The sequence below is a fragment of the Physeter macrocephalus genome, chromosome 18 (genome assembly GCF_002837175.3).
Source record: "Physeter macrocephalus isolate SW-GA chromosome 18, ASM283717v5, whole genome shotgun sequence".
Taxonomy (NCBI): Eukaryota; Metazoa; Chordata; class Mammalia; order Artiodactyla; family Physeteridae; genus Physeter; species Physeter macrocephalus.
In genome coordinates, this window is record NC_041231.1 from 56078270 (window position 1) to 56105171 (window position 26902).

A 26902-nucleotide genomic window follows, 5' to 3' on the forward strand; every position below is an offset into this window, starting at 1 on the left:
ACACACACACACACACACACACACACCACATTTTCTTTATCCAGTCATTTGTTGATGGACATTTAGGTAGTTTCCATGTCTTGGCTATTGGAAATAGTGCTGCTGTGAATATTGGGGTGCATGTATATTTTTGAATTAAAGGTTTGTCTGGGTATATTCCCAGGAGTGGAATTGCTGTATCATATGGTAACTCTATTTTTAGGTTTTTGAGGAGCCTCCATACTGTTTTCCATAGTGGCTATACCAATTTACATTCCCACCAGCAGTGTAAGAGGGTTCCCTTTTCTCCACACCTACTCCAACATTTATTATTTGTAGACTTTTTAATGATGGCTGTTTTGACCAGTGTGAGGTGGTGTACCTCATTGTAGTTTCGATTTGCATTTCTCTAATAATTAGTGATGATGAGCATGTTTTCTTGTGCCTATTGGCCATCTGTATATCTTCTTCGCAGAAATGTCTGTTTAGGTCTTCTGACCATTTTTTGATTGGGCTTTTTTTGTTACTGAGTTGTTTGAGCTGTTTGTATATTTTGGAAATTAAGCCCTTGTCAGTCACATCATTTGCAAATATTTTCTCCCAATCCATAGGTAGTCTTTTTGTTTTGTTTATGGTTTCCTTTGCTTTACAAAAGCTTATAAGTCTGATTAGGTCCCATTTGTTTATTTTTGCTTTTATTTCTGTTGCCTTGGGTGACTGGTATGATTGGTACGACGTATGTCAGAGAATGTTTTGTCTATGTTCAAGGAGTTTTATGGTGTCATGTCTCATATTTAAGTCTTTAAGCCATTTTGAATTTATTTTTGTGTATGGTGTGATGGTGTGTTCTAACTTCATTGATTTGCATGTGGCTGTCCAACTTTTCCAATACCACTTGCTGAAGAGAGTGTCTTTTCCCCATTGTATATTCTTGCCTCCTTTGTTGAAGATTAATTGTCCATAGGTGTTTGGGTTTATTTCTGGGCTCTCTACTCTGTTCCATTGATCCATATGTTTTTGGGCCAAAACCATGTTGTTTTGATTATTGTAGCTTTGTAGTATTGTCTGAAGTCTAGGAGGATTATACCTCCTGCTTTGTTCTTTTTCCTAAGGATTGCTTTGGCAATTCTGGGTCTTTTATGGTGCCATATAAATTTTAGGATTATTTGTCCTAGTTCTGTGAAAAATGTCATGGATAATTTTATAGCAATTGCATTAAATCTGTAGATTGCTTTGGGTAGCATGGCCATTTTAACAGTATTCTCCCAATCCAAGAGCATGGGATATCTTTCCATTTCCTTGAATCCTCTTTAATTTCCTTTATTAATGTTTTATAGTTCTCAGCATGTAAGTCTGTCACTTCCTTAATCAGGTTTATTCCTAGGGGTTTTTTGTTGTTGGTGGTGATGGTGGTGCTATTTTAAAAGGTATTGTTTTTTTACATTCCCTGTCTGGTATTTCATTGTTAGTGTAAAGAAATGCAGCTGTTTTCTAAATATTAATCTTGTATCCTGCTACTTTGCTGAATTCATGTATTAGATCTAGTAGGTTTTTTTTTTTTTTTTTTTAATTTTTTTTTTTGCGGTATGCAGGCCTCTCACTGTTGTGGCCTCTCCCATTGTGGAGCACAGGCTCTGGATGCGCAGGCTCAGCGGCCATGGCTCACGGGCCTAGCCGCTCCGCAGCATGTGGGATCTTCCTGGACCAGGGCACGAACCCGTGTCCCCCACATCGGCAGGCGGACTCTCAACCACTGCGCCACCAGGGAAGCCCTAGATCTAGTAGTTTTTGTGTGGAGTCCTTAGGGTTTTCTATGTTTAGTATCATGTCGCCTACATATAGTGAAAATTTTATCTCTTTCCTTCCAATTTGGATACCTTTTATTTCTTTTTCTTGTCTGATTGCTGTGGCTAGGACTTCCCAATACTGTGTTGAATAGAAGTAATGAGAGTGGGCATCCTTGTTCCAGATTTTAGTGGGAAGACTTTCAGCTTTTCACTGTTGGGTATTTATTGGCTGTGGGTTTGTCATAAACAGCTTTTATTACGTTGATATGTTCCTTGTATACCCACTTTGGTAAGAGTTTTTATCATGAATGGATGTTGAATTTTATCAAATGCTTTTTCTCATCTATTGAGATGATCATGTTACTTTTTTTCTTTTTTAAAATTTATTTATTTTATTTATCTTTGGCTATATTGTAAAGCCTGCTGCACGTGGGCTTTCTCTAGTTGCAGTGAGTGGGGGCTACTCTTAGTTGTGGTGCACAGGCTTCTCATTGCGGTGGCTTCTCTTGTTGTGGAGCACAGGCTCTAGGTGCATGGGCTTCAGTAGTTGTAGCATGAGGGCTCAGTAGTTGTGGCCCGCGGGCACTAGAGCACAGGCCCAGTAGTTGTGGCACACGGGCTTAGTTGCCCTGCGGCATGTGGGATCTTCCTGGACCAGGGATTGAACCTGTGTCCCCTGCATTGGCAGGCAGATTCTTAACCACTGCACCACCAGGGAAGCCCGACCATGTGGTTTTTGACTTTTGTTAATGTGTATTACATTGGTATGCATATGTTGAACCATCCTTGTGAACTTGGAATGAATCCCACTTGGTTATGGTGTATGATCTTTTTTATGTGTTGTTGGATTTAGTTTGCTAATATTTTGTTGATAATTTTTGCTTCTATATTTATCAAAGATATTGGCCTGTAATTTTCTTTCTTGGTGGTATCTTTGTTTGATTTTGGTATCAGAGTGATGGTGGCTTCATAGAATGTCTTTGGGAGTGTTCCCTCATCTTCAGTCTTTTGGAAGAGTTTGAGAAGAATTGGTAGAAGTTCTTCTTTGTATGTTTGGTAGAATTTGCCTGTGAAGTCATCTGGTCCTGGACTTTTGTTTGTAGGGAGTTTTGGTTGTTTTTTTTTTTTTTTGACCACACCATGCAGCATATGGGATCTTAGTTCCCTGACCAGGGATCAAGCTCTTGCCCCTTGCATTGGAAGCATGGTGTCTTAACCACTGGACAGCCAGGGAAGTCCCTGTAGGGGTTTTTTTGTTTTGTTTTGTTTTGTTTTTTACTATAGATTCTGTTTCACTTCTAGTGATTGGTCTGTTCAGATTATTTCTTCTTGAATCAATCTTGGTGGGCTGTATGTTTCTAGAAAGTTGTCCATTTCTTCTAGATTGTCAAATATGTTGGCATTGTAATTGTTCATAGTATTCTCTTATGGTTTTTTTGTATTTCTGCAGTATCAGTTGTGATTTTTCCCCTTTCATTTCTTATTTTGCTTATTTGGGTCTTGTCTCTTTTCTTCCTGGTGCACCTGGCCAGAGGCTTGTCAATTCTGTTTACCCTTTCAAAGAACCAGCTATTGGCTTTATTGATTTTTTTCTTCTATTTTTTAAGTCTCTATTTTATTTATTTCCTCTTTGATCATTATTATCTCCTTTCTTCTGCTGACTTTAGGTTTTATTTGTTCTCCTTTTTCTGATTATTTTAGGTGGTGGGTTAAGTTACTTGAGATTTTTCTTGTGTCTTAAAGAAGGCCTGTGTCACTATGAACTTCCTTCTAAGAACTGCTTTTGTTGCATCCCATAGATTTTGTTTATCTTTTTTGGCTGTGCTGCACGACTTGTGGGATCTTACTTCCCTGATCAGGGATTAAACCCGGACCCTCACCAGTGAGAGCACAGAGTCCTAATCACTGGACCACTGGGGAATTTCCCCATACATTTTGTATGGTTGTGTTTTCATTGTCGTTTGCCTCAAGGTGTTTTTTAATTTCTTCTTTGATTTCACCATTGACCCATTGGTCTCCATGTAATTGGTTTTTTCTTGTTTCTTTTTCTGTTGTTGATTTCTGGTTTCATGCTGTTGTGGTCAGAAACGATGCTTGAAATAATTCCTATACCCTTAAATTTGTTGCGGCTTGTTTTGTGCCCTAGTATGTGGTCAATCCTAGAGAACGTTCCATATGCACTTGAAAAGAATGTGTATTCTGCTTTTGGGGGGTGTAATGTCCTGAAAATATCAACTAAGTCTAACTCTTCTATTGTATCACTTAGGATCTCTGTTGCCTTATTGATTTTCTATGTAGAAGATCTGTCCATTGATGTGAGTGGGGTGTTAAAATCTACTATTACTGTACTCCTGTCAGTTTCTCCCTTTATGTGTGTGTTTGTTTTATGTATTTGGGTGCTCCTATATTGGGTACATATATGTTGACAAGTGTAATATCCTCTCCTTGTGTTGATCCTGTTATCATTATATAGTGTTCTTTATCTTTCTTTATAGCCTTTGTTTTAAAGTCTATTTTGTCTGATATGAGTATTGCGACCCCCACTTTCTTGTCGTTTTCATTTGCATGAAACATCTTTTTCCAACTCCTCACTCTAAATCTATGTGTGGCCTTTGCCCTAAAGTGGGTCTTTTAAAAAAAAAAAAAATTATTTATTTATTTTGGCTGTGTTGGGTCTTCGTTGCTGTGCACAGGCTTTCTCTAGTTGCAGCAAGCGGGGGCTACTCTTTGTTGCAGTGCGTGGGCTTCTCATTGCAGTCTTTTGTTGCAGAGCACAGGCTCTAGGCACGTGGGCTTCAGTTGTTGTGGCACACAGGCTCAGTAGTTGTGGCTTTGCGGGCTCTAGAGCGTAGGCTCAGTAGTTGTGGCGCACAGGCTTAGTTGCTCTGCGGCATCTGGTATCTTCCTGGACCAGGGCTCGAACCCGGGTCCCCTGCATTGGCAGGCAGATTCTTAACCACTGCACCACCAGGGAAGTCCCTAAAGTTGGTCTCTTGTAGGCAACATAGTGTATGTAGGCTCTTGTTTCATCCAGTCTGCCACTCTGTGTCTTTTGATTGGAGCATTTAGTCCATTGACATTTAAAGTAATTATTGATAGATACGTATTTATTGCCATTTTAAACCTTGTTTTCCCATTGATTTTATATTTCTTCTTTGTCCCTTTTTCTTTTTCGTTTTGTGGTTTGAAGGCTTTCTTTGGTATTATGCTTATGTTCTCTTCTTTTTGGTGTTTGTGAACCTATTGTGTGTTTTTGATTTGTGGTTGCCCTGTTTTTCTGGTATATTAACCCTTCCCACTTGCTTTAGACTGGTAATCTTATAGGTTCGAACACATTCTAGGAAAAAAACATTACATTTTCTTACTGTCCCCCCCCACATTTGATGATTTTGATGTCTTTTACATCTTCATGTTCTTCCTTTTGCTGTTCATTGTGGTTATCATCACTTCCATAGAAATTTTTCTTTTTTTAAATGTGTATACGAGCTTACTTAAGTGATTTACTTTCTGATTAGGATTTTCTCTTTTCTATAGATTCTTCTTTTCTATTTAGAGAAGACCTTTCAATATTTCCCTTAGGATGGGTTTGGTATTGCTGTATTCTTTTAGTTTTCGCTTGTCTGAGAAATTCTTTATCTCTCCTTCTATTCTAAATGATAATCTTGCTAGGTAGAGTATCCTAGGTTGCAGATTTTTCCCTCTCAGGACTTTGAATGTATCTTGCCACTGCCTTCTGGCCTGCAACATTTCTTTGTTTTTTTCCATAGGCATCTTTATTTGGGGGGGCGGGGGGGGGCTACATTGGGTCTTCGTTGTGGCATGTGTGATCTTCGTTGTGGCATGCAGGATCTTCTTTTGTTGTAGCGTGTGGGCTCTTCGTTGCAGTGCATGGGCTTCCTTCTAGTTGTGGTGTGCAAGTTTTCTTTCTCTAGTTGAGGTGCACCACGGGCTCAGTAGTTGTGGTGGGTGGACTTAGTTGCCCCACAGCATGTGGGATCTTAGTTCCCCAACCTGGGATTGAACCTGTGTCCCCTGCATTGGAAGGCAGATTCTTTACCATTGGACCACCAGGGAAGTCCCTGGCCTGCAACATTTCTGTAGAGATATATGTCTTGGTGTAGGTCTGATTGGGTTTATCTTGTTTTGGACCCTCTGTGCTTCCTGTACCAGGATATCTATTACCTTCTTTAGGTTTGGGAAGTTTTGAGCCATAACATCTTCAATTCCCTTTTCTCTTCTTCTCCTTCTAGGATCCCGGTTATGCGTAGATTGGCATGCTTTGTATTATCCCACAGGTCTCTTATGTTGCTTTCATTTTTTTTTCATTTGCCTTTCTGTCTGCTGTTCTGATTGGGTGATTTCCATTATTCTATCTTCCAGGTCACTTGTTCTGCATTACTCGTTCTACTATTCATTGCCTTTAGCTCAACTTTCATCTCAGTGAATGAGTTCTCTACTTTTTCTTGGTTCCTTTTTATAGTTTCTAGTTTCTTTTTATAGTAATTTGCATTTCTGTCAATACTCCTTAACTACTTCAGTGTTTTCATTATCTCCTTTTTGAACTTGATGTCTATTAAGACTGAAGAGGTCTGTTTTGTTTTTTGTTCTTTCAGGGGAATTCTCTTGATCTTTTAATTGGGAGTGGTTCCTCTGCTTTTTCATTTTACTTATATTTCTCTTGCTTTATGAGTTGAGGACAAACAATTATCTACTGTGGTTTGGAGGGCTGTTTTTATGTGGGAGTGTTCCTGTGTAGCCTTTGTGGGTTTGATATTTTTTGGTGCGAGGGCTGTTTTTAGCTTGGATGCCTGCCACCTCTTTCCTCAGTGTATGCTGGCTGTTGTTATCCCCTTGCTAGGAGGTGTGACTGGTGTTGTGGTGACCAGAAACTGCACTGGATATTGAGTGAGGCCTCCTCCTTGCTCTCTGGTTTTCACTGCTCTATCAGGGGCTGGGTTTGTTCCCTAGTTGTTGGAGTAGAAGCCCCCAGATGCATTTCTGAGTGATGGTGCAAGGTAGGTGGTATTGGCGTGCTCCCATTGGGAGAGGAGCCACTGACTATTCCTCTGCTAGAGCTGTTCACAGGTGAGTGTGCTCACCTGTCACCCGTTGTGCGGGCTCACAGAGTACACTGTTGTTGGCACTGCCCTTGCCCCTGTCTCAACCTTGGGAATGCCATCAGTCAGCCCTGGTGTCCCTCTGGCCTTGTTTTCACAAGGCCACCAGCGCAGATCCACTGAAGTCAGGTTCTAGGACTACAGTAGTTGTGCACCTGGACCTGCTGTGGGGGCTATGGAGGCAGCTCAGACCCTGGCCCGGCCCAGTCCCCACATGGATGTGCCCACAAAGCCCACAGCTGCTAAGGCCAGATCTGTCCCAGCCATGGGAGGACCTGTTGTCCCTTAGATGTCGTGCAGGTGCTGAATTTACATGGCTGGCAGCGGAGGTGTAAGTCTGCGGCTTGCACAGCTGCAGGGAGAGATTTCAGCCCTACCTCCTAAGTTACATGGCCGCTGGGGTTCAGCTGTGGTTTCAGCTCTGCCTCTGTGTGTGGGCAACCCACTGGTGTTTGCCCCTGGAGCCCGCCGAGGCAGCGGCTGGTTCGCCGGAGCCTGTCAAGGCAGGAGCCCCCAAGGCGGTGGCTGGGGTGCGCTCGCGTAGAGCCTGCCAAGGTGGGGGCTGGCACGTGAGAAAGAGGCTGCTATGGCGGCCTCCATTGCCTCCTTGTGCGCCACTTAACGATGGCACTTCACTTGACGGGCCTGGGCTTCTTCTGCAAATATCCCCGGTTGCGACCACACCACATTCCAGCCCCTTCAGGCTGTTTCCACACAGCCAACAGCAGCCCTCTCCCTGTTCTGTCCTCTAAACTCTGAGTTTCAGCACCCAGCCCCTGCCTGTACCAGCAGATGTGCGTCTCAGGCTGGGATGTGCAGGGCGGTGGCACGGCTGTCTGTGCAGGTCTCTGTTCTGCCTGCCACAGACCGGTTGTTGCACTCTCCTCTGTACCTCTGAAGCTCCCTTTCTGTCCTGGTTGATCTCCCTGCCAGTGAGGAGGCATCCCAGGGTGCAGGAACCTTTCCTTTTTCCAGCTCCCTCCCATGGCCACAGATCCCATCCTGCTTTCCCTTTTTTTTTTTTCCCTTTCGTCCTACCTGGTCACATGGAGATTTTTCCTGCATTTTAAACCTTGTTTTCCCATTGATTTTATATTTCTTCTTTGTCCCTTTTTCTTTTTCGTTTTGTGGTTTGAAGGCTTTCTTTGGTATTATGCTTATGTTCTCTTCTTTTTGGTGTTTGTGAACCTATTGTGTGTTTTTGATTTGTGGTTGCCCTGTTTTTCTGGTATATTAACCCTTCCCACTTGCTTTAGACTGGTAATCTTATAGGTTCGAACACATTCTAGGAAAAAAACATTACATTTTCTTACTGTCCCCCCCCACATTTGATGATTTTGATGTCTTTTACATCTTCATGTTCTTCCTTTTGCTGTTCATTGTGGTTATCATCACTTCCATAGAAATTTTTCTTTTTTTAAATGTGTATACGAGCTTACTTAAGTGATTTACTTTCTGATTAGGATTTTCTCTTTTCTATAGATTCTTCTTTTCTATTTAGAGAAGACCTTCAGGTGTTTGAGGTCTTCTGCTGGTGTTCAGTAGGTGTTCTGTGAGAACTGTTCCATTTGTAGGGGTATTTTTGGTGTATTTGTGGGAGGAGGTGAGTTCCATGTCCTTCTCCTCTGCTGTCTTGATTGGAGCTCCTATTCCCTTCTTTTAATTCTATAAGCATGAAATATTGCCATTTGCAGTAACATGTTAGTTACTGGACCTAGAGAATATTAAACTTAGTGAAGTAAGTCAGAGAAAGACAAATACTATATGATATCACTTATATGTGGAATCTTAAAAATAATACAAAAGAATCTGTATACAAAACAGAAACAGACTTAACAGACATAGAAAACAAACTTATGGTTACCAAAGTGGAGAGGGAAGGGAGGAGGGGACAAATTAGGGGTGTGGGATTAACAGATACAAACTACTATACATAAAATAGATAAGCAAAAAGGTTTTACTTTGTAGCACAAGGAACAATATTCAATATCTTGTAATAACCTATAATGAATATAATCTGAAAAAATATAACTGAATCACTTTGCTGTACACCTGAAGCTAACACAATATTGTAAATCAACTGTACTTTAATAAAAAATATGTATCTATATAATGATTCTTTTAAGTTTGAAAAATTAAAAAACAAAAAGTTGATACCAAACAACTAAAAAAAATAACTGAAAAACAGGTAGAGTCTGAATCAAATCCATTAAGCCTTTGATGAATACATACATGCAGTTCTTGGCATGGCCAATATATGACAGTTCCCATTATCTTACCCGATAATAGCTGCTGTCAGTGTTTACTGTGTGCCAGGCACTTTATGTGCTGTGATTTAGAATCTTCACACCTCAATGCTCCATTTTTCTGTTGAAGAAACTTAGGTTGAGAGTGGTTAAGTAACTTGTCCAAAGTTACACAGTGAGGGTAAAAATAAACAGATTTGAACCCAGGAAAGTTCTCACACTCTGCAGTCTATCATGTGGCCTAGGCAGAATGCTGCTAGAACCACTGCCCTAGTAACTTTAGATGCTATCATGGCAAATATCGTCACCACAAGAGTCTTTGTATAGCAATGACAACAGAACCCATTTGTTTTATGAAATACGTATTAAGAAGAGGATGCAGAGAATATCTTAGAATTTTTATTATATTTTTAATCTTTGAAAAGTCTTCCTTTTTACAGATTAGTATGTGATAAGATTTGGACAACGGAAAAATTCACTAGCATCTGAGCTGGTTGATTTGTAGCTTGAATGTGTAAATTTATATTTTAAACATTAAAGATTGAAAATATTTTTTTCATTTCTTATCTCAACAGCAAAATAGCACTAGTTTCCATAAAAATATTTTTAGAAATGTTTATAGTTTTTTAGTGCTGCATCTGTATTGTTTAAGAACATTGATCTTTTTGACAAGAAACAATATAATATTTTCCAGTTTAGTATAATGGTCAAACTAACCAAAATGTAAAGCACTTATTACATCAAACTTGAGCATTTAAAAGTTATTTTAGAGTAAATACTAATTTTAAAATACTGAGGAAAAAAAGAAAAATTAGTCATTTCATCCTAAAATAGCTTTTGTAAATATTTTACTGTATGTCTTTTGGGTCTTATAGAAAGTTTTAAACATAGTTGTAATTGTAGAGTATGTATGTTCTACTTTTCACCTAATACCGTAAGGAAGTCATGTTTGTTTGAATGGTTTAAAAATTACTTTTACTGTCTGCTTATTAATATACTTAAATTAAAAAAATCTTTATGTAAGGAGTTTTCTGTTTTAGAGAAAATGTTTTGAGTGTGTGGTGGTGGTAGTGTCTAGGGAGGAACAGTAATCTTTTTGGAAAGAGAATCTTTTCTATCCCATGCTCTTGCGGGTCCCATTGTATCAAGAATAACAATAGCCAATGTTTATGGAACATTTATTGTGTTTCTGGCACTGATCTGAGCACTTTCCATGGATTAACTCTAATCTGTAGAATCACCTATGAATACGATATTGTTACTACTCTCATTTTGCAGATGAAGAAACAAAGGCACACAGATGTTAGGTAACTAATTCAATCATGTAGCTAAGAAGTAATATTACTGGAATGTGAACTCAGGTTGTCTCGCTCTAGAACCCATGTTTATTGAATACTACATTATTCTGTCTCAAAATGATTGTCTTGTTTAAATACCTCCGTGAGTGTATTCCAGATATTAGTAAATAGAGTTTTATATTTATATGTAACAGATTTAAATAATATTCAGTTCAAAGGAATAGGCTTGTCTGAGAAATTCTTTATCTCTCCTTCTATTCTAAATGATAATCTTGCTAGGTAGAGTATCCTAGGTTGCAGATTTTTCCCTCTCAGGACTTTGAATGTATCTTGCCACTGCCTTCTGGCCTGCAACATTTCTTTGTTTTTTTCCATAGGCATCTTTATTTGGGGGGGCGGGGGGGGGCTACATTGGGTCTTCGTTGTGGCATGTGTGATCTTCGTTGTGGCATGCAGGATCTTCTTTTGTTGTAGCGTGTGGGCTCTTCGTTGCAGTGCATGGGCTTCCTTCTAGTTGTGGTGTGCAAGTTTTCTTTCTCTAGTTGAGGTGCACCACGGGCTCAGTAGTTGTGGTGGGTGGACTTAGTTGCCCCACAGCATGTGGGATCTTAGTTCCCCAACCTGGGATTGAACCTGTGTCCCCTGCATTGGAAGGCAGATTCTTTACCATTGGACCACCAGGGAAGTCCCTGGCCTGCAACATTTCTGTAGAGATATATGTCTTGGTGTAGGTCTGATTGGGTTTATCTTGTTTTGGACCCTCTGTGCTTCCTGTACCAGGATATCTATTACCTTCTTTAGGTTTGGGAAGTTTTGAGCCATAACATCTTCAATTCCCTTTTCTCTTCTTCTCCTTCTAGGATCCCGGTTATGCGTAGATTGGCATGCTTTGTATTATCCCACAGGTCTCTTATGTTGCTTTCATTTTTTTTTCATTTGCCTTTCTGTCTGCTGTTCTGATTGGGTGATTTCCATTATTCTATCTTCCAGGTCACTTGTTCTGCATTACTCGTTCTACTATTCATTGCCTTTAGCTCAACTTTCATCTCAGTGAATGAGTTCTCTACTTTTTCTTGGTTCCTTTTTATAGTTTCTAGTTTCTTTTTATAGTAATTTGCATTTCTGTCAATACTCCTTAACTACTTCAGTGTTTTCATTATCTCCTTTTTGAACTTGATGTCTATTAAGACTGAAGAGGTCTGTTTTGTTTTTTGTTCTTTCAGGGGAATTCTCTTGATCTTTTAATTGGGAGTGGTTCCTCTGCTTTTTCATTTTACTTATATTTCTCTTGCTTTATGAGTTGAGGACAAACAATTATCTACTGTGGTTTGGAGGGCTGTTTTTATGTGGGAGTGTTCCTGTGTAGCCTTTGTGGGTTTGATATTTTTTGGTGCGAGGGCTGTTTTTAGCTTGGATGCCTGCCACCTCTTTCCTCAGTGTATGCTGGCTGTTGTTATCCCCTTGCTAGGAGGTGTGACTGGTGTTGTGGTGACCAGAAACTGCACTGGATATTGAGTGAGGCCTCCTCCTTGCTCTCTGGTTTTCACTGCTCTATCAGGGGCTGGGTTTGTTCCCTAGTTGTTGGAGTAGAAGCCCCCAGATGCATTTCTGAGTGATGGTGCAAGGTAGGTGGTATTGGCGTGCTCCCATTGGGAGAGGAGCCACTGACTATTCCTCTGCTAGAGCTGTTCACAGGTGAGTGTGCTCACCTGTCACCCGTTGTGCGGGCTCACAGAGTACACTGTTGTTGGCACTGCCCTTGCCCCTGTCTCAACCTTGGGAATGCCATCAGTCAGCCCTGGTGTCCCTCTGGCCTTGTTTTCACAAGGCCACCAGCGCAGATCCACTGAAGTCAGGTTCTAGGACTACAGTAGTTGTGCACCTGGACCTGCTGTGGGGGCTATGGAGGCAGCTCAGACCCTGGCCCGGCCCAGTCCCCACATGGATGTGCCCACAAAGCCCACAGCTGCTAAGGCCAGATCTGTCCCAGCCATGGGAGGACCTGTTGTCCCTTAGATGTCGTGCAGGTGCTGAATTTACATGGCTGGCAGCGGAGGTGTAAGTCTGCGGCTTGCACAGCTGCAGGGAGAGATTTCAGCCCTACCTCCTAAGTTACATGGCCGCTGGGGTCCAGCTGTGGTTTCAGCTCTGCCTCTGTGTGTGGGCAACCCACTGGTGTTTGCCCCTGGAGCCCGCCGAGGCAGCGGCTGGTTCGCCGGAGCCTGTCAAGGCAGGAGCCCCCAAGGCGGTGGCTGGGGTGCGCTCGCGTAGAGCCTGCCAAGGTGGGGGCTGGCACGTGAGAAAGAGGCTGCTATGGCGGCCTCCATTGCCTCCTTGTGCGCCACTTAACGATGGCACTTCACTTGACGGGCCTGGGCTTCTTCTGCAAATATCCCCGGTTGCGACCACACCACATTCCAGCCCCTTCAGGCTGTTTCCACACAGCCAACAGCAGCCCTCTCCCTGTTCTGTCCTCTAAACTCTGAGTTTCAGCACCCAGCCCCTGCCTGTACCAGCAGATGTGCGTCTCAGGCTGGGATGTGCAGGGCGGTGGCACGGCTGTCTGTGCAGGTCTCTGTTCTGCCTGCCACAGACCGGTTGTTGCACTCTCCTCTGTACCTCTGAAGCTCCCTTTCTGTCCTGGTTGATCTCCCTGCCAGTGAGGAGGCATCCCAGGGTGCAGGAACCTTTCCTTTTTCCAGCTCCCTCCCATGGCCACAGATCCCATCCTGCTTTCCCTTTTTTTTTTTTCCCTTTCGTCCTACCTGGTCACATGGAGATTTTTCCTGTCCTTTCAGGTGTTTGAGGTCTTCTGCTGGTGTTCAGTAGGTGTTCTGTGAGAACTGTTCCATTTGTAGGGGTATTTTTGGTGTATTTGTGGGAGGAGGTGAGTTCCATGTCCTTCTCCTCTGCTGTCTTGATTGGAGCTCCTATTCCCTTCTTTTAATTCTATAAGCATGAAATATTGCCATTTGCAGTAACATGTTAGTTACTGGACCTAGAGAATATTAAACTTAGTGACGTAAGTCAGAGAAAGACAAATACTATATGATATCACTTATATGTGGAATCTTAAAAATAATACAAAAGAATCTGTATACAAAACAGAAACAGACTTAACAGACATAGAAAACAAACTTATGGTTACCAAAGTGGAGAGGGAAGGGAGGAGGGGACAAATTAGGGGTGTGGGATTAACAGATACAAACTACTATACATAAAATAGATAAGCAAAAAGGTTTTACTTTGTAGCACAAGGAACAATATTCAATATCTTGTAATAACCTATAATGAATATAATCTGAAAAAATATAACTGAATCACTTTGCTGTACACCTGAAGCTAACACAATATTGTAAATCAACTGTACTTTAATAAAAAATATGTATCTATATAATGATTCTTTTAAGTTTGAAAAATTAAAAAACAAAAAGTTGATACCAAACAACTAAAAAAAATAACTGAAAAACAGGTAGAGTCTGAATCAAATCCATTAAGCCTTTGATGAATACATACATGCAGTTCTTGGCATGGCCAATATATGACAGTTCCCATTATCTTACCCGATAATAGCTGCTGTCAGTGTTTACTGTGTGCCAGGCACTTTATGTGCTGTGATTTAGAATCTTCACACCTCAATGCTCCATTTTTCTGTTGAAGAAACTTAGGTTGAGAGTGGTTAAGTAACTTGTCCAAAGTTACACAGTGAGGGTAAAAATAAACAGATTTGAACCCAGGAAAGTTCTCACACTCTGCAGTCTATCATGTGGCCTAGGCAGAATGCTGCTAGAACCACTGCCCTAGTAACTTTAGATGCTATCATGGCAAATATCGTCACCACAAGAGTCTTTGTATAGCAATGACAACAGAACCCATTTGTTTTATGAAATACGTATTAAGAAGAGGATGCAGAGAATATCTTAGAATTTTTATTATATTTTTAATCTTTGAAAAGTCTTCCTTTTTACAGATTAGTATGTGATAAGATTTGGACAACGGAAAAATTCACTAGCATCTGAGCTGGTTGATTTGTAGCTTGAATGTGTAAATTTATATTTTAAACATTAAAGATTGAAAATATTTTTTTCATTTCTTATCTCAACAGCAAAATAGCACTAGTTTCCATAAAAATATTTTTAGAAATGTTTATAGTTTTTTAGTGCTGCATCTGTATTGTTTAAGAACATTGATCTTTTTGACAAGAAACAATATAATATTTTCCAGTTTAGTATAATGGTCAAACTAACCAAAATGTAAAGCACTTATTACATCAAACTTGAGCATTTAAAAGTTATTTTAGAGTAAATACTAATTTTAAAATACTGAGGAAAAAAAGAAAAATTAGTCATTTCATCCTAAAATAGCTTTTGTAAATATTTTACTGTATGTCTTTTGGGTCTTATAGAAAGTTTTAAACATAGTTGTAATTGTAGAGTATGTATGTTCTACTTTTCACCTAATACCGTAAGGAAGTCATGTTTGTTTGAATGGTTTAAAAATTACTTTTACTGTCTGCTTATTAATATACTTAAATTAAAAAAATCTTTATGTAAGGAGTTTTCTGTTTTAGAGAAAATGTTTTGAGTGTGTGGTGGTGGTAGTGTCTAGGGAGGAACAGTAATCTTTTTGGAAAGAGAATCTTTTCTATCCCATGCTCTTGCGGGTCCCATTGTATCAAGAATAACAATAGCCAATGTTTATGGAACATTTATTGTGTTTCTGGCACTGATCTGAGCACTTTCCATGGATTAACTCTAATCTGTAGAATCACCTATGAATACGATATTGTTACTACTCTCATTTTGCAGATGAAGAAACAAAGGCACACAGATGTTAGGTAACTAATTCAATCATGTAGCTAAGAAGTAATATTACTGGAATGTGAACTCAGGTTGTCTCGCTCTAGAACCCATGTTTATTGAATACTACATTATTCTGTCTCAAAATGATTGTCTTGTTTAAATACCTCCGTGAGTGTATTCCAGATATTAGTAAATAGAGTTTTATATTTATATGTAACAGATTTAAATAATATTCAGTTCAAAGGAATAGAAAAAAAGAGAAAGTGCTGCAGAAAAACACCTCTTTTAGAAGCAAAGAGGAAATCTCTGAAATTTCTTATAAGTGTTAAGTGAACCAACAAAATAGTGAACTCTGTTTTGGGTAGTTTTACTGATATTAGGTTTAGTGGAGATTGCATTTCAGAAAACTCAAAAAGTATCAGACTTAAAACACTTTGGAGTGGCTATCATTTTTCCAGTTTCTCCTCTGAATCAAGTATGTATGTCAAGCACTGTTTTCAGTTGGCATTTGAGAGCGAGCCTCATGAGGTGATGCCTGAGAGAGCATTTGGAAACCATGAAGAATTCCATTGCTGTAAGCTGCATTATGATGAGATGTGGATGCTTTTATGTAGTAGATAATCTCATCATACAAGCTCACGTTGGATTACCCACTTGGCACAATTGAAAACAACGTGCTATTCCAAGAAAGCCTAAGTGTCTTTAGTTAATGATGGGTGATCCTTTTTGAGTCTCTCTTTTCCAAAGTGCTTTAAAAGCACTGAAGTACTCTCAGAGAGGCCATCCTAGCATGGATTATGTTGAAAGGGAAGAAAAATGCTGTTCTTTGCTGGAAATAATGTGGGATTTAATAAATCATTTGGCTTTGATCTTAATATGTCCTAGAGAGCCTGCATTGGAAGGCAGATTCTTTACCATTGGACCACCAGGGAAGTCCCTGGCCTGCAACATTTCTGTAGAGATATATGTCTTGGTGTAGGTCTGATTGGGTTTATCTTGTTTTGGACCCTCTGTGCTTCCTGTACCAGGATATCTATTACCTTCTTTAGGTTTGGGAAGTTTTGAGCCATAACATCTTCAATTCCCTTTTCTCTTCTTCTCCTTCTAGGATCCCGGTTATGCGTAGATTGGCATGCTTTGTATTATCCCACAGGTCTCTTATGTTGCTTTCATTTTTTTTTCATTTGCCTTTCTGTCTGCTGTTCTGATTGGGTGATTTCCATTATTCTATCTTCCAGGTCACTTGTTCTGCATTACTCGTTCTACTATTCATTGCCTTTAGCTCAACTTTCATCTCAGTGAATGAGTTCTCTACTTTTTCTTGGTTCCTTTTTATAGTTTCTAGTTTCTTTTTATAGTAATTTGCATTTCTGTCAATACTCCTTAACTACTTCAGTGTTTTCATTATCTCCTTTTTGAACTTGATGTCTATTAAGACTGAAGAGGTCTGTTTTGTTTTTTGTTCTTTCAGGGGAATTCTCTTGATCTTTTAATTGGGAGTGGTTCCTTTGCTTTTTCATTTGCAGATGAAGAAACAAAGGCACACAGATGTTAGGTAACTAATTCAATCATGTAGCTAAGAAGTAATATTACTGGAATGTGAACTCAGGTTGTCTCGCTCTAGAACCCATGTTTATTGAATACTACATTATTCTGTCTCAAAATGATTGTCTTGTTTAAATACCTCCGTGAGTGTATTCCAGATATTAGTAAATAGAGTTTTATATTTATATGTAACAGATTTAAATAATATTCAGTTCAAAGGAATAGAAAAAAAGAGAAAGTGCTGCAGAAAAACACCTCTTTTAGAAGCAAAGAGGAAATCTCTGAAATTTCTTATAAGTGTTAAGTGAACCAACAAAATAGTGAACTCTGTTTTGGGTAGTTTTACTGATATTAGGTTTAGTGGAGATTGCATTTCAGAAAACTCAAAAAGTATCAGACTTAAAACACTTTGGAGTGGCTATCATTTTTCCAGTTTCTCCTCTGAATCAAGTATGTATGTCAAGCACTGTTTTCAGTTGGCATTTGAGAGCGAGCCTCATGAGGTGATGCCTGAGAGAGCATTTGGAAACCATGAAGAATTCCATTGCTGTAAGCTGCATTATGATGAGATGTGGATGCTTTTATGTAGTAGATAATCTCATCATACAAGCTCACGTTGGATTACCCACTTGGCACAATTGAAAACAACGTGCTATTCCAAGAAAGCCTAAGTGTCTTTAGTTAATGATGGGTGATCCTTTTTGAGTCTCTCTTTTCCAAAGTGCTTTAAAAGCACTGAAGTACTCTCAGAGAGGCCATCCTAGCATGGATTATGTTGAAAGGGAAGAAAAATGCTGTTCTTTGCTGGAAATAATGTGGGATTTAATAAATCATTTGGCTTTGATCTTAATATGTCCTAGAGAGGGGACTTCCCTGGTGGTCCAGTGGCTAAGACTCCATGTTCCCAATGCAGGGGACCCGGGTTTGATCCCTGGTCGGGGAACTAGATCCCACATGCGGCAACTAAAGATCCCGCACACGGCAACGAAGATCCCATGTGCTGCAACTAAGACCCGGCGCAGCCAAATAAATAAATAAATATTTTTAAAAATTAATACATCCTAGAGAAAAAGATAAGCACACACATGCATGACCTTTGGAGAACTGTTTTTATTTTATTTCATTTTTATTTATTTGTAATAGAATATAATTGATTTTACAATATTATATTAGTTTCAGGTGAACAACATAGCAATTCAATATTTTTATAGATTATACTCCATTTAAAGTTAGTTACCAAATAACGGCTAGATTTTCCTGTGCTGTACGATATATATCCTTGTTGCTTATTTATTTTATACATGATAGTTGGTACTTCCTAATCCCCTTCCCCTGTCTTGCCTCTCCCCTTTCCCTTTCCCCACTGGTCACTAGTTTATTCTCTGTGTCTGTGGGTCTTTGTTACTCATTTGTTTACTTTTTAGATTCCACAAATAAGTAATAATGGAGAACTATTTTTATTAAAACATTATCTTGTGATGTACTCTCTGAATATGCCCTATCCAGAGTGTGCATAGTGTTTCTTTACAGGGTATTTATCAAATACCAGGCTTATTGAAAAGTTAGAAGTTGAAGTATGTAAGTTTGAGTCAAGAAAAAAAAGTCACTGAAGTTTTTTAAAAGTTAAAAATTAAAACATTTGTTTTCAGCCACCCTAACCATGCTGTATTCCTTATGTTTTATGTGTATGTATAGGATTTTTATATTACTGTGGGAACAGGATTGGTGTTTTTGGTGGCATCCATCATTTTCGCTTTGACACATGACAGTACCACGGCTGAACTTGCTGCAATTGTAAGTACCTTTTATCTTTGCTTATTTTTATTTGCTTAGAAATATGGAATTTGGAAAGTACTTGACAGGTTATACAATAAGGGAGAGTGGTTTGTCTTTTAACTTATTTTTTAGTGTAATTTGATTAGAGGCCTAAAAGCAAATAAGTATGATAGCCTTAAAAACCTAGAACCTGTCTTTAGAATTTGACTGAGTTTTGTTAACAAAAATCCATTGAAGCCACATATGAACTTTATTGCTAATGGAAGTGGTAAAATTGACTTGATTATCTTATGTTTCTCCCCTTTTTAGTTCAGCAGAAACACACCTACAATATCAGGTGCTGTTTTAGGTGTAGAGAATAGACAGGAGAAATGACCCCAAAGTTCAGCCTAGTATAAGAGATAAGTAAATGTTTTTATCTGAAATCCTTGAGGGACCAAATGTTTTTTAGAATTCAGAATATTCTGCATTTTAGAAAGGCAATACTGTGCATATACTTTATTACTACACACCTTCAGAGGGCCTGGGCAGCACCTTGTAATCCAACATACTAATTTTTCTGAAGCATCTGAATATTCACAGTAAAAGAGATAGGAAAAGACTGTGAAGAGTTTTACCTTGTGTCAATTTTGAGTCAAGTAAATCATGAAACTTCGAGTTTTTGTTGCTTTTTGGACTTCAGAATTGCAAATCAAGGATCATGGACTTAATTGAGCCAGTGCTGTGAACATGAACAACTAACAACTGGTTAACAAGTCCTGTTACTAGTCAGCTGATTTCCAATTAATGCTTTGTTCATAAGAAAATTGAGGTTGTAATTAATTGAACTGTCAGCTAATAGATCATTAAAACTGCTTTTTATGATAGAACAACTCCAAAGGAGTTCAGAGAATTAGATGGCTATAACATATCTACCTATTTATGTGAACACGGTTTCTTAGTACTCACACGTGTAAAAACAAAACAATAAAATTAATGCTGAACCTTGATGCATTCTAGCAATAAGTAATATTTAGTCATGGATACATGAACCAGTTGAAGAGAAAAAAAGCCTTATGCTTGTGTGTAATCATATTTTTGTTGCAGAAGAGTATGATAGGGTGAATCAGTAAAAGACTCTCTAGTATAAAAAATCCTGTGGGGGAAGTAAAATAAAGTAAATAAAATAAAATAAAATAAAGTTGAGGAAATGTTGAGTTCGTGGGGGGAAAGAAAGCATGTCCTAAAATTACCAGCTATTAAAAAAAAAGCTTATTTATGTTTTAATTAGGTGGTATGTCAGAATGTTACAGTATTCAGATCCCATTAGATATATTTAAGAGTGACTGGTGGTTTAAAAGCTCAGTATTTATAATATGCTGGAAATTATCTTCTGCAACTATTTAAATTATGAAAATTATATAGACTTAAATGGGTGAGGGAGCCCATTTTTTAAAAAATTGTGATGTGAGCAGAAGAGCCAGGGGAAGGCCCCCATACCACCAAAAAAAAAAAAAAAAAAGAAGATATAGAGTAGGTGTATATATATGAATATTTATATAGCTATGAATATTTATATAGATAATAAAATATTTCTCAGCCATAAAAAAGAATAAAATTTTGCCATTTGCAACAACATGGATCAATCTGGAGGGTATTATACTTAGTGAAATAAGTCAGAGAAAGACAAATATTATATGTCACCACTTACATGTGGAATCTAAAAAATAAAACAAATGAAAGAATATAACAAAACTGAAATAGGTTCACAGATATAGAGAACAAACTCATGGTTACCAGTGGAGAAAGGGGAGGGGGAGGGGCAATATAGGGACAGAAGATTAAGAGGTACAAACTACTATGTATAAAATAAATACGCTATAAGGATATACTGTACAGCATGGGGAATATAGTCAATACTTTATACTAACTTTAAATGGAGTATAATCTACAAAAACATTGAATCACTATGTCATACACCTGAAATTAACATAATATTGTAAATCAACTGTACTTCAATTTTTTTAAAAAATATGTATCTATATAATGATTCTTTTAAGTTTGAAAAATTAAAAAACAAAAAGTTGATACCAAACAACTAAAAAAAATAACTGAAAAACAGGTAGAGTCTGAATCAAATCCATTAAGCCTTTGATGAATACATATATGCAGTTCTTGGCATGGCCAATATATGACAGTTCCCATTATCTTACCCGATAATAGCTGCTGTCAGTGTTTACTGTGTGCCAGGCACTTTATGTGCTGTGATTTAGAATCTTCACACCTCAATGCTCCATTTTTCTGTTGAAGAAACTTAGGTTGAGAGTGGTTAAGTAACTTGTCCAAAGTTACACAGTGAGGGTAAAAATAAACAGATTTGAACCCAGGAAAGTTCTCACACTCTGCAGTCTATCATGTGGCCTAGGCAGAATGCTGCTAGAACCACTGCCCTAGTAACTTTAGATGCTATCATGGCAAATATCGTCACCACAAGAGTCTTTGTATAGCAATGACAACAGAACCCATTTGTTTTATGAAATACGTATTAAGAAGAGGATGCAGAGAATATCTTAGAATTTTTATTATATTTTTAATCTTTGAAAAGTCTTCCTTTTTACAGATTAGTATGTGATAAGATTTGGACAACGGAAAAATTCACTAGCATCTGAGCTGGTTGATTTGTAGCTTGAATGTGTAAATTTATATTTTAAACATTAAAGATTGAAAATATTTTTTTCATTTCTTATCTCAACAGCAAAATAGCACTAGTTTCCATAAAAATATTTTTAGAAATGTTTATAGTTTTTTAGTGCTGCATCTGTATTGTTTAAGAACATTGATCTTTTTGACAAGAAACAATATAATATTTTCCAGTTTAGTATAATGGTCAAACTAACCAAAATGTAAAGCACTTATTACATCAAACTTGAGCATTTAAAAGTTATTTTAGAGTAAATACTAATTTTAAAATACTGAGGAAAAAAAGAAAAATTAGTCATTTCATCCTAAAATAGCTTTTGTAAATATTTTACTGTATGTCTTTTGGGTCTTATAGAAAGTTTTAAACATAGTTGTAATTGTAGAGTATGTATGTTCTACTTTTCACCTAATACCGTAAGGAAGTCATGTTTGTTTGAATGGTTTAAAAATTACTTTTACTGTCTGCTTATTAATATACTTAAATTAAAAAAATCTTTATGTAAGGAGTTTTCTGTTTTAGAGAAAATGTTTTGAGTGTGTGGTGGTGGTAGTGTCTAGGGAGGAACAGTAATCTTTTTGGAAAGAGAATCTTTTCTATCCCATGCTCTTGCGGGTCCCATTGTATCAAGAATAACAATAGCCAATGTTTATGGAACATTTATTGTGTTTCTGGCACTGATCTGAGCACTTTCCATGGATTAACTCTAATCTGTAGAATCACCTATGAATACGATATTGTTACTACTCTCATTTTGCAGATGAAGAAACAAAGGCACACAGATGTTAGGTAACTAATTCAATCATGTAGCTAAGAAGTAATATTACTGGAATGTGAACTCAGGTTGTCTCGCTCTAGAACCCATGTTTATTGAATACTACATTATTCTGTCTCAAAATGATTGTCTTGTTTAAATACCTCCGTGAGTGTATTCCAGATATTAGTAAATAGAGTTTTATATTTATATGTAACAGATTTAAATAATATTCAGTTCAAAGGAATAGAAAAAAAGAGAAAGTGCTGCAGAAAAACACCTCTTTTAGAAGCAAAGAGGAAATCTCTGAAATTTCTTATAAGTGTTAAGTGAACCAACAAAATAGTGAACTCTGTTTTGGGTAGTTTTACTGATATTAGGTTTAGTGGAGATTGCATTTCAGAAAACTCAAAAAGTATCAGACTTAAAACACTTTGGAGTGGCTATCATTTTTCCAGTTTCTCCTCTGAATCAAGTATGTATGTCAAGCACTGTTTTCAGTTGGCATTTGAGAGCGAGCCTCATGAGGTGATGCCTGAGAGAGCATTTGGAAACCATGAAGAATTCCATTGCTGTAAGCTGCATTATGATGAGATGTGGATGCTTTTATGTAGTAGATAATCTCATCATACAAGCTCACGTTGGATTACCCACTTGGCACAATTGAAAACAACGTGCTATTCCAAGAAAGCCTAAGTGTCTTTAGTTAATGATGGGTGATCCTTTTTGAGTCTCTCTTTTCCAAAGTGCTTTAAAAGCACTGAAGTACTCTCAGAGAGGCCATCCTAGCATGGATTATGTTGAAAGGGAAGAAAAATGCTGTTCTTTGCTGGAAATAATGTGGGATTTAATAAATCATTTGGCTTTGATCTTAATATGTCCTAGAGAGGGGACTTCCCTGGTGGTCCAGTGGCTAAGACTCCATGTTCCCAATGCAGGGGACCCGGGTTTGATCCCTGGTCGGGGAACTAGATCCCACATGCGGCAACTAAAGATCCCGCACACGGCAACGAAGATCCCATGTGCTGCAACTAAGACCCGGCGCAGCCAAATAAATAAATAAATATTTTTAAAAATTAATACATCCTAGAGAAAAAGATAAGCACACACATGCATGACCTTTGGAGAACTGTTTTTATTTTATTTCATTTTTATTTATTTGTAATAGAATATAATTGATTTTACAATATTATATTAGTTTCAGGTGAACAACATAGCAATTCAATATTTTTATAGATTATACTCCATTTAAAGTTAGTTACCAAATAACGGCTAGATTTTCCTGTGCTGTACGATATATATCCTTGTTGCTTATTTATTTTATACATGATAGTTGGTACTTCCTAATCCCCTTCCCCTGTCTTGCCTCTCCCCTTTCCCTTTCCCCACTGGTCACTAGTTTATTCTCTGTGTCTGTGGGTCTTTGTTACTCATTTGTTTACTTTTTAGATTCCACAAATAAGTAATAATGGAGAACTATTTTTATTAAAACATTATCTTGTGATGTACTCTCTGAATATGCCCTATCCAGAGTGTGCATAGTGTTTCTTTACAGGGTATTTATCAAATACCAGGCTTATTGAAAAGTTAGAAGTTGAAGTATGTAAGTTTGAGTCAAGAAAAAAAAGTCACTGAAGTTTTTTAAAAGTTAAAAATTAAAACATTTGTTTTCAGCCACCCTAACCATGCTGTATTCCTTATGTTTTATGTGTATGTATAGGATTTTTATATTACTGTGGGAACAGGATTGGTGTTTTTGGTGGCATCCATCATTTTCGCTTTGACACATGACAGTACCACGGCTGAACTTGCTGCAATTGTAAGTACCTTTTATCTTTGCTTATTTTTATTTGCTTAGAAATATGGAATTTGGAAAGTACTTGACAGGTTATACAATAAGGGAGAGTGGTTTGTCTTTTAACTTATTTTTTAGTGTAATTTGATTAGAGGCCTAAAAGCAAATAAGTATGATAGCCTTAAAAACCTAGAACCTGTCTTTAGAATTTGACTGAGTTTTGTTAACAAAAATCCATTGAAGCCACATATGAACTTTATTGCTAATGGAAGTGGTAAAATTGACTTGATTATCTTATGTTTCTCCCCTTTTTAGTTCAGCAGAAACACACCTACGATATCAGGTGCTGTTTTAGGTGTAGAGAATAGACAGGAGAAATGACCCCAAAGTTCAGCCTAGTATAAGAGATAAGTAAATGTTTTTATCTGAAATCCTTGAGGGACCAAATGTTTTTTAGAATTCAGAATATTCTGCATTTTAGAAAGGCAATACTGTGCATATACTTTATTACTACACACCTTCAGAGGGCCTGGGCAGCACCTTGTAATCCAACATACTAATTTTTCTGAAGCATCTGAATATTCACAGTAAAAGAGATAGGAAAAGACTGTGAAGAGTTTTACCTTGTGTCAATTTTGAGTCAAGTAAATCATGAAACTTCGAGTTTTTGTTGCTTTTTGGACTTCAGAATTGCAAATCAAGGATCATGGACTTAATTGAGCCAGTGCTGTGAACATGAACAACTAACAACTGGTTAACAAGTCCTGTTACTAGTCAGCTGATTTCCAATTAATGCTTTGTTCATAAGAAAATTGAGGTTGTAATTAATTGAACTGTCAGCTAATAGATCATTAAAACTGCTTTTTATGATAGAACAACTCCAAAGGAGTTCAGAGAATTAGATGGCTATAACATATCTACCTATTTATGTGAACACGGTTTCTTAGTACTCACACGTGTAAAAACAAAACAATAAAATTAATGCTGAACCTTGATGCATTCTAGCAATAAGTAATATTTAGTCATGGATACATGAACCAGTTGAAGAGAAAAAAAGCCTTATGCTTGTGTGTAATCATATTTTTGTTGCAGAAGAGTATGATAGGGTGAATCAGTAAAAGACTCTCTAGTATAAAAAATCCTGTGGGGGAAGTAAAATAAAGTAAATAAAATAAAATAAAATAAAGTTGAGGAAATGTTGAGTTCGTGGGGGGAAAGAAAGCATGTCCTAAAATTACCAGCTATTAAAAAAAAAGCTTATTTATGTTTTAATTAGGTGGTATGTCAGAATGTTACAGTATTCAGATCGCATTAGATATATTTAAGAGTGACTGGTGGTTTAAAAGCTCAGTATTTATAATATGCTGGAAATTATCTTCTGCAACTATTTAAATTATGAAAATTATATAGACTTAAATGGGTGAGGGAGCCCATTTTTTAAAAAATTGTGATGTGAGCAGAAGAGCTAGAAGATCATGTGGGCTGTATGCATAGAGGGTCCTGTATGGACCGGAGCTCTCTAAGGTGGTCAGAGATGTCTTCGTAGACAAGATGGCATCTGATCTGCCTTTAAAGTGTCAAATAAATTTGCCAGTCAAATAAGGGGACAGATGCCATCAAGCCAAAATACAGACTCCAGAGTGGAGAAGGGACTTGGGTTTCGAGGGGTGGAATTGATAATTACATATTGGTTGGATGTGTTGGGGACAGGAGCTCTGTTTGCTTTACAGTGAAATGAGGCAGAATGGAGGGATGGGGTGTGAAGGGCAAGAGACTGCAGTGAAGGGCAAGAGACTGCAGCAAACGACAACAAAATGTTAAACTTCATGGAGATGGAGCCTTAGAATTGGGACTTCAGCCGTAACCTACATCGATTTTCTCTTTTTACAGAGCACTTCTTTGGCCCCCTTCCTTAAGGGTTTTTCTAGTGAAGAAGCTAAATTTGCACCATGGTCTTCTGTCTCTTGACAGAATTCTCAGAATGTTTGATTAGATGTTAGAAGAGTACAATGAGGAAGTCATTTAAGGAAGAGGTAGTAGGTAGTGACATCATGTTGCTGTGTCATTACAGTGTGACAGTGAGCTGGAAAATATTTTTTAGGTAATTGAATCATTTAACCTAAAAGTATCTTCAAAATAGAATTTCTGTTTTGATACAAATAACCTTTTCCATTTTTACCTAGGCGTGGCTGCCTGCTCTTCTCATCTGTGTGTCAGTCTAAACCATTGCTAACAATCCGGTGTTTTGTATCATGTTATAGGATTTTGTTTTTCATCTATTAACCTTAGCTTCATAGATTGGCACCTCACACATACACACACACACAAGACAGGACATTAATATTTTGTGAGACCTTGACTAATGGCCATTATTCTGGAATTTTTTTTTTGTAACTACTTTCCATGTTTTGATGACCTTAAAAATTTTTTAACCACTAATGTTAAGAATGATGTGTATAAGGTAAATTGATGAATTGTCTTGCTTGTATAAAACACGATCAGAGCCAAATAGGAAATGTGAGAGTATATTGCAGCATTCCTCATATAATCTTTGCCCCTTTTCCCTCCTCAGGTGTTTGGATTTCTAGCAAGTTTTGTGTTCCTGTCTGACTTTTTCATTATGGTCTATGAAAAACGTAAGGAGCCCCGGCCAGGAAAACCTGAGGCTACTGTTAGTGAACCACTTAATGCTTAGAGACTCTAGGGAACAGGTGTTACGTCGCCACTGCGTGGTGCCTGAGCCCTGGCAGAAGCTCTTGTAGAGTCTGTCATTATTAAACCACTTCTTTTGGAGCGCAAGGCAGAAAGGCAGTTTGATCAGTATTGATTGGACTGTGTGTCAGTCCCACAAATTGGGCCAGAGGGCTTTTTGTTTCAAAAAATATTTTTTTTTTGGTAACAGTTGAAACTTGTGTCAGATGAAGTTTTGTTTTGTTTTGTTTGGAGGTGAGGGCAATTGTTTCTTTAAATCACATAGCTCAACTGATGATAAATTATTCTGTCATTGTTACTAGGCTTAGTTTCAAATTATGCTTTATAGCTGTATAAACAGCATGATTAAGTTTATCCGTTTAGAAATGGTTTCATTTTTAAACTAATTTGCTAAACTATAACTTTGCTTTTTGA

At 37.8% G+C, this 26902-nt stretch overlaps 1 protein-coding gene across 2 annotated transcripts in view; it reads left to right on the plus strand.

The window, feature by feature from the left end:
* Positions 1-26677, plus strand: part of CMTM6 (CKLF like MARVEL transmembrane domain containing 6) — a 59321-nt gene extending 32644 nt beyond the window's left edge. Inside the window, exons 3-4 of one of the 2 annotated variants that reach the window (XM_007125248.4) lie at positions 18470-18568; positions 26349-26677. In XM_007125248.4, the coding sequence (XP_007125310.1) occupies positions 18470-18568; positions 26349-26471 (222 nt within the window). In that variant the 3' untranslated portion in view covers positions 26472-26677. Of the gene's footprint in view, positions 1-18469; positions 18569-23694; positions 23801-26348 lie in introns of those variants that run through there. The other variant, XR_002890675.3, reaches the window with a different exon arrangement.
* Positions 26678-26902: the final 225 nt, after the last annotated feature.